Below are 8,915 nucleotides of genomic sequence, written 5' to 3'. Positions count from 1 at the left end.
TACCTAATCAATCTAGGTTTACTGGCTTAATTTTTCAATTGTTCCACTTAAAACTTTAAGGGAACTTTGAAATACTGGGAGAAACTTAAGGGGAACATACTGATGTTTCATTAACATCTTGCCTACAATCATTTTCTAAGAAAAAAATTTAAATAATAAAACAAACATTTGAGAATTCTTACGGTCAAAATGTGGTTTTGTTGTTTTTTGTTTTTTTTTTTAATTGAGACAGTGTCTCTTTCTGTCGCGTAGGCTGGGCTGCATGGCCCAATCTCGGCTCACTGCAACCTCCACCTGGGTTCAAGCGACTCTCTGCCTCAGCCTCCCGAGCAGCTGGGATTACAGCTGCCTGCCACCATGCCTGGCTGATTTTTTTATTTTTAGTAGAGATGGGGTTTCATCGTATTGGCCAGGCTGGTCTCTAACTCCTGACCTCAGGTGATCCGCCCACCTTGTCCTCCCAAAGTGCTGGGATTACAGGCATGAGCCACCACGCCCAGCCATCTTATAGTCAAAATTAAAGGCCCTCCTACCTTATATTCAGTCAGCCAGTGAATAAATACAAAAATCCCATCTGTGACCTTTGTAGGCACTGGCTTTCCTGGGGGAGAATGCTGGACCTGGGACTAAATAGCAATGGGCAATATGGTGCAACTACCATAACTTAGCCCTCTTGCAAAATTGGAAATAAGAAAAAAATTCACCAGAGGAGAGAGTGTTCATAGAATGGACGGGACATTAAACAAGTTTTCAAATACCAAAAAATAGTCTGCTGCATTAAAGACTACAGACAGCCTAACTAAGGAGAGATGTCAAGTGACATGAGTTACTTCTGGTTGTTGACATGGCTACCCCAAAGCAGAGCCACATCTTTCAACAAAGCCCAAAATAGGTTACAGAGAAAAGGCCTGCAGTCATGCTTAATGGGGAAAAATTTTTCAGATTTCTGCTTTTTCAACTTGTACATTATAAAATGAAAGAGGATCTTGTACTTCTCAGCCTTCAAGAAGAAACTAGGCCTTGAGCCTTCTCCTTGTGACTGGCCTTCCTCTTCAGTTTTTGGTGAGTTCTACTGTACCCAGACTTTGCCCTACAAATACTAGTAAGTTCTAATTAAGTAAAATTTTTCAAAATACACACAGAGTATACAAAAACAATGATCTGTAATGATTACATCATATTTACAATACCTTTCTCAAAATACTAAGAATCATATTTGCCAAATATCTAACCCTGTACAAAATGCTGACCTCAATGCTGTGATGTCATAGGGAAAGAAAGATGCAATCCTTGCTATCAAATTAGAATATCCACCTGTAATCCCAGCACTTTCGGAGGCCAAGGCAGGTGGATCACTTGAGGTCAGGAATTTGAGACCAGGCTGGCCAACATAGCAAGATCCCATCTCTACTAAAAATACAAAAATTAGTCCGGTGTGGTGGCACACACCTGTAATCCCAGATACTCAGGAGGCTGAGGCAGGAGAATCGCTTGAACCCAGGAGGCGGAGGTTGCAGTGACCCAGGATCACACCACTGCATTCCAGCCTGGGGGACAGAGCAAGACTCCATCTCAAACAAACAAACAAACAAACAAAAATAGAGTATCCAAGATGGATCGATTAAAGCTTTTCTGTGTTGACTACCGTAGGATAAACAGAACACACGGACCTACAAAAAATTCATCTGAATAGAAAATTCTATCTAATCCATCAGAAATTGTGTATGAACGTGATCAAGAGCTAGAAAAGAACCTCAAAAAAAAAAAAAAAAAGAAGGAAAAAAAAACCCAGCTGAATGGCAAAGATAGAAGACTGTGATGGGACTTCCCCCTACATTTTATTAAACTTGTTATACCAAAAAAAGTGTGATCCTGAATATATACATGACACCATGACACAACTAATGAACAGTTTTACAGCGTAAGCTATTCGAAGTAGAAAATAACATAAGCAAAATGAACACCTAACTTGTGGGGAAGGGGGTGTAGAGTGGTAGCACAAGGAAGGGAAAAAAAGACACTTGGGGAAGATGAATCAGAGAAGACTTCTAAGAAAGAATTTAAACAGACTTGAAGTAAGAAAGTTGAGTGAAATGAACTGTCAGGGCCAGGTGAGATGGAAAGTATATTCCCCTAGCAGATAAAATATACATACACTCAAAGGCAGAGAACGGAAAGGAAGTCAATTCTACCCAAAAGCAAGGAGGACAAAGGATCTGACTTGGGGCAGGCACAGATAGGGATCTGAAGCTTAAATAACACCAGGAAACATCAGGCAATCTTATCCAATGAGATCTTTGTTTTTTCCAAGGAATGGCAACCTCACCTTCCTGTTGGCATCCAGGCTGGAGGCTGGAATCTGTAGGGTAACTTTGTATTCTGTTCTTTTATCCAGCTCCTCAGCAATGTAATTAGCTTCTCTCACCAATAGATTGGCCTTAACAATTTGTTCCCTCAGCCTCATCAGGCTGTTATTCAACGTTGCTTCTCTTAAAAAAATAAAGAAGGGGCAGAGGTAGGGAAGAGATTAACACAAAGCAGCTAGTCAGAAAATCATACAGTGGTAGTACATCATTGCCAAAGTGTGAATTGAGCTTTTCCATGGTGGTCTGCACGCAGGGACTGTGTTGCTGACACTGACCCATGCACACACTTGAACCTGAACTACACGATAAGCACTGGCACACAGCCACACAGCAGGCCGGCTATAGATAAGGGCAGTGCCCGTGTATGCAGATCACCAGGGGATCTTCATCAACTCAAGATGTTCTCAGCAGGTCTGAGGTGGAGGCCTGAAATCCTACATTTCTATCAATCTCCAGGTGAAAGGGAAGCTGCCTGCCTGCAGACCAAACTTTAAATAATATGAGGTTAGTGAAGTACAGTCTGCAACCATGGGATGAGGCATTTCAATACAATGCTGATTATCCCACACAGAGATGACACTTGCAATCTGCACCTCATCAGCACCATGCTTTAACTACCTGAGCTAATCAGTCCAGATAATCAACTTTGTTTTTCTAAAAATCATCTACCTAAGCTTCAGAACCTGAAGCATAGTACAATGATAAAGTGTACTTGTATATCCAAATCCAAAAGCCATACTAACTGAAAATGGAGCAGCACCTAACATCAACAGTTTTAAATAATGCAATATAAATGGGCAATTCCCCTTTTTAAAAAAAAAATGCGAAGTGGTTCTTGGCTGTAACACTTATCTTTTAACATAATTCTTTTGTAAGCACCATCTCAATGTTTCCATTTGACACTTTCCCTAGGTGCGTTAGAGGTGGCGAGGCTGAGCTATACGTGTAACAAGCCTCTCTGTGCCGCCTACCTCTCCTCAGCCCACTGTCTCAAGCGCTGCTGAGCGCTGGGCGAGTGGAAAGAAAACCTGTCCATGCTCCGGCAGTTCTGCTTCTCAGGAGACAGCCTTCTCCGGAGCTGCTCCAATTCGTGCTCATACATAAGCCTCTGGCGCTCCAGTGCGGATCGTTTTTCTTCTTCATGCTGTTGTTCTAGGCTGTTTAATATGGACTGCATTGGATCTAAACACATTTTTAAAAAAGATAAATGATCGAGAGTTACAACATAACAAACTTCAAATGTGGTTCTATATGGTGATGTTGTTTGTTATCTTAACTATACTACGTAACTAATACTTTAAAGACAATTTGGCATAAACTTAGCTTTCCTGACTTTCGATCACTCAGGTTGTTATCTATTCTCAGACATATCCTCAACCATCTTCCCTGCAGAAAAAGCAGGTCTATTATATGTTCTACACATAATCTAAGACATGGCGAATCCTCCAGAAATACAATCATAAGCCAGTGGCAGGCAAGTTTCTAAAGCAGAGAGATTTGGCTGGGTGCGCTGGCTCGTATCTGTAATCCCAGCATTTTGGGAGGCCGAGGCGGGCGGATCACCTGAGGTCATCAGTTTGAGACCAGCCTGGTCAACATGGCGAAATCTTGTCTCTATTGAAAATACAAGTTAGCCAGGCATGGTGGTGTGCAAGCCTGTCATCCCAGCTACTCAGGAGGCTGACGCAGGAGAATAGAATCACTTGAGCCCAGGAGGTGGAGATTGCAGGGAGCCGAGATCGTGCCACTGCACTCTAGCCTGGGCGACAGAGTGAGACTCTGTCTCAAAAAATTAAAATAAAATAAACCAGAGAGATTCTACCCATGAGAACAAAGTGATCTGACTGTATATTAAGGCAGAACATTTTGACATAAATTAAAGCCAAAGACACAAAATACAGAGAATAGCAACATAAAGATTTTCCTTTTTAACATTTAAAAGGCCTCAATCATAAACATTTTAACACTCTATCATCCTTTTTTTTTTTCAAGAGAGAAGGTCTTGCTACATTGCCCAGGCTGAAGAGCAGTGGTTGTTCATGGGCACAACCTCAGCTCACTGCAGCCTGGAACTGCTGGACTCAAGTGATCTTCCCACCTCAGCCTACCGAGTAGGTGGGACTGTAGGCGACAGTCTACCAACTGGAACCAATGCTTAAGAGCACGCCTGACTTGCTCACCATTGCTGCCCAGGGCCTTCATGGTGACCTCCATCTGTGCATATTCGTAATTAAAGTTAATTTCACTGGACACCTCGCTGGAGGAGTCTCCGTCTACATCCAGCTGCTCAGAACTGTTCTCATTCTTCATGGAGGGATCCTGGTCCTCATTCTCTCGTTCTGCTTTCTTTTTCTTTTTAGGCAAATTGAGTCTTGGGGGGAAAAAAAGAGTATTATTTTCTGAAGTTAAGACAGGTACTTATTTATGTCATTCATTAAGTAATGGCATCTGCTAGAAGCCAAGTAGATACCATGTAAGTACAAGGAGGCATTTACTGTACTCAGGAAGTTGATAATCTAGTCGTAGAAATAAGACACTCATGTGCCAGCAAAAACTTACAACAGAAAGTGTGACACTAGGCCATACACCCGTGACAAGCTCGGAGTTAAAGGAAAGCTGAGGACGATTTCAGAGCAAGGTGATAAAGGAAAGTGCAACAGGAGGAAATCATTTGAACTGAGTCTTCACAGATACAGAGAAAGCAGGCTAGAGGGAAAGCGTGGGAAAAGATGTGAAAATGGAAACATTCATATTCCCTGGAGAAATGAGTAAAACAACGGGATATTCAAAATTTGTACAGCACACTAGAGCTAAAGCTGGAAAGATCAGCTTAATCCAAATGATCAGGGTTTTGAACACAAAGCAAAGCAGTTTACACATCATTTAATTTAGGAAGGAAAAAAATGCTCCATGCTCTTTGTGCCCATCTACCCTTTTCTCAGTAACCAAAATATCACTGGCCCATGGCAAATGATCTCTATTAGCTACAGAAAAGTCAGTCTGACATCTGGAGCATGATGACCAGTGACAATAACAAGAGACCAGGATGTTCACTTTTTACAATCTCCAGCCTGCCTGCCTTGTCAACGCAACATCAATTTTGTTTGGGAAACCGCATGTACAGCCCCAGGTGAGACACAGTCTTTTGCAGCCCCCTTTGCAACTAAGAAGCAATTTCTAGCAAAGGAGACAGAAGGAGAAGACTGCTGGGGACTCTGGGAAGACTTCTCTGTTTTTTCGGATGAACAGGAGAGTCAGGGCTAGCACAGCTTACGGTTCTCCTTTTTCTTCCTGTACCTGAATGCTGCTTTGATGGCAGTGCAGCATGGCCAACTTCAGGCCATAGAGAGACGCCAAGACAGTGACCAGACTTTAGCCATGACTGTTTTTGAGAGGCTTAGCCAACACTAACAACCATGTTCCTTTAGATTTCTGGTTCTGTCAGGGAAATAAATGATCTGTCTAACCCATTACAGTAAAATTGGCCATGACTTAGAGCTGAAAAGAATTCCTAAAAGAAATACCAACTTATTTTATAGATAAGGAAACAAAAACCACAACCATGTTTCCATAAAAAAAAATTAAAAAGATAAACATGTCAGGAAAACATTAATAAATTCTTACACCACACAGCAAAGGAATCACCTTCCAGTGGGAAATAAAAGGGAAAAACTGTGTAGATAAACTCAGTATTTTTCCACAGTGTATTGTTTATATGTCTCTAGGATTCAGACCATATACAGTGAATGAACACACACACACATATATATAATATACATAGAGCAAATATATATGTACACACACACAATAACATGTTTTAGAGACAGAAAATACATATTAAAAAGTAAACCTATTTCAGAGCACAATCTTCAAAAATCTCCTTAAGGGACATGAACGACATCATACCTGAAGAAATGGTTGTTTCCCCATAATATCCTGTCCCCATGGTGTAACTGTATTGGACTGGAGACAGATGACCCATTTACAAATGTTCTGTAAGGAGAAGAGATCAAACGTGAATGATGAGTGCAGTATCATGTCTTCTGCTTTAAATTCCCAATAACATAGAGATATAGTTACTAAGGAAAACAATAATTCCCCCAAATACAACCTGTTCTTGGTGAATTTTAATATTTACATTCACTCCTTTGCTGATTCACCTAAAATGTTGATGGTACAAAGCACAGGCACATCTCATTTTACTGTGCTTTGCTTCGTTGTGTTTTGCAGATATCACATTTTTTACAAATTGAAGGTCTGTAGCTATCCTGTGTTAAGCAAGGATATGGGAGATTCTTTTCAAACAGCATGTGCTCACTTCACATCTGTCATGGAGGCCTGTGATCAGGGACCTTTGACCTCACCCAACTGTTTTGGAACATCGTGAACTACACCCATATAAGATGGTAAATTTAATAAAAGCAGTGTGGGTTTTGACTCTCTCCCTCTCCTTGGGTCTCTTTATTCCGAGACACAGCCATATTGAAATTAGGCTAATTAATAACTACAATAATCTCTAACTGTTTAAGTGAAGGAAAGAGTCACACATCTCTCAAAAGGTGGAAATAATTAAGCTTACTGAGGAATCACATCAAAAAACAAGACAGGACGAAAGTCAGGCCTCTTGTACCAACAGCTGGCCAAGCTGTGAGTGCACATGAAAAGCTCTTGAAGGAAATTAAAGGTGCTTCTCCAGTGACTACATGAATGATAAGGCAGAACAGTTTTCCTGCTGATATGGAGAAAGTTCAGTGATCTGGAGAGAAGATCAGCCCAGCCACAATATTCCCTCAACCAAACCCTAATCCAGAGCACATCCTAACTCTCTTTAATTCTATGAACTGAGAAAAGTGAGGAAGCAACCGAAGAAAAGTTGGAAGCTAGCAGAAGTTGGTTTGTGAGGTTTAAGGAAAGAAGCCACCTCCATAACATAAGAGTACAAGATGAAGCAGCAAGTGCTAATGTAGAAGCTGCAGCAAGATCGCTGATGAGATTTTTGATGTAGATTAAACAGACTTCTGTTGGAAGAAGATGCCATCTAGAACTTTCTTAGCTAGAGAAGAGAAGTCAATGCCTGGCTTCAAAGCTTCAATGGCAGGCTGACTCTCCTAGGGGCTAATGTAGCTGGTGACTAAGTTGATGCCAATGCTTATTAACCATTCTGAAAATCCTAGGGCCCTTAAGAATTATGCTAAAACAGCTCTGCCTGTGCTCTGTAAATGGAACAAAACCCAGATGACAATATGTCTGTTTACACCACAGTGTACTGAATATTTTAAGCCCACTGTTGAGACCTAATGCTCAGAAGATTCCTTTCAAAATATTACTACTCATTGATAAGGTACTTGATCACCCAAGAGCTCTGATGGAGATGTACAAGGATATGAACATTTTCATGCCTGGTAACATGACATCCGCTCTGCAGCCCATGGATCAGGAATTTTCACTTTCAAGTCTTATCATTTAAAAAATACATTTCATAAGGCTATAGCTGCTATAGACAGTGATTCCTCTAATGGATCTTAGCAAAGTAAGTTAAAAACCTTCTGGAAAGGATTCACCATTCTAAGATGCCATTAAGAACATTTGTGATTCAGGGGAGGAAGTAAAAATATCAACATTAACAGGAATTTGGAAGGAGTCCAACCCTCATGGATGCCTTCAGGGGTTCAAGACTTTGGGGAGGAAGTAACTGCAGATGTGGTGGAAATAGCAAGAGAGCCAGAATAAGAAGTGGAGCCCGAAGACGTGGCTGAACTGCTGTGACCTCAAGATAAAACCTTAGTGGGTAAGTCGATTATTATGAATAAGCAAAGAAAGTGGTTTCTTGAGATGGAATCTACTCCTGGTGAAGATGCTGTGAACACTGCTGAAAAGACAACAGAGGGTTTAGAATATTCCAGAAACTTAATTGATAAAGCAGTGTCAGGGCTGAAGAAGGCTGATTCCAATTATGAAAAGGAGTTCTGGCCGGGCGCCGTGGCTCAAGCCTGTAATCCCAGCACTTTGGGAGGCCAAGACAGGCGGATCACGAGGTCAGGAGATCGAGACCATCCTGGCTAACACGGTGAAAACCCGTCTCTACTAAAAAAAATACAAAAAATTAGCCGGGCGAGGTGGCGGGCGCCTGTAGTCCCAGCTACTAGGGAGGCTGAGGCAGGAGAATGGCGTGAACCCGGGAGGCGGAGCTTGCAGTGAGCCCAGATCGCGCCACTGCACTCCAGCCTGGGCGACAGAGCGAGACTCCGTCTCAAAAAAAAAAAGAAAAGAAAAGAAAAGGAGTTCTACCATGGGTAAAATGCTACCAAAGAGAAACGCATGCTACAGAGAAACTGTTCTTGAAAGGAAAAGTCAATCAATGTGGCAAACTTCACTGTTGTCATATTTTAAGAAATTGCCACAGCCATCCCAACCTTCAGCAAAACTACCACCTTGATCAGTGAGCAGCCACCAACATGGAGGCAAGACCTTCCTGCAGCAAAAAGGCTGCCCCCTGCTGAAGGCTCCGGTGATTTTTTGGCAACAAAGTTTTTTTTTTTTTTTTTTTTT

At 41.6% G+C, this 8,915-nt stretch overlaps 1 protein-coding gene across 1 annotated transcript in view; it reads right to left on the bottom strand.

The window, feature by feature from the left end:
- KIF13B (kinesin family member 13B) overlaps positions 1–8,915 on the bottom strand; it is a 131,210-nt gene that overhangs the window by 83,714 nt on the left and 38,581 nt on the right. The window contains exons 12-15 of the mRNA XM_017884560.1: positions 6,273–6,359; positions 4,547–4,737; positions 3,338–3,548; positions 2,327–2,489 (exon numbers count right to left, since the gene is read on the bottom strand). Of these exons, the coding sequence (XP_017740049.1) occupies positions 2,327–2,489; positions 3,338–3,548; positions 4,547–4,737; positions 6,273–6,359 (652 nt within the window). The remainder of the gene's footprint in view (positions 1–2,326; positions 2,490–3,337; positions 3,549–4,546; positions 4,738–6,272; positions 6,360–8,915) is intronic.

Source organism: Rhinopithecus bieti, unplaced genomic scaffold (assembly GCF_001698545.2).
Source record: "Rhinopithecus bieti isolate Rb0 unplaced genomic scaffold, ASM169854v2 scaffold_315, whole genome shotgun sequence".
Classification (NCBI taxonomy): domain Eukaryota; kingdom Metazoa; phylum Chordata; class Mammalia; order Primates; family Cercopithecidae; genus Rhinopithecus; species Rhinopithecus bieti.
Note: the sequence above shows the minus strand (reverse complement) of the source record. Positions and strands in the feature narration are given on the sequence as shown.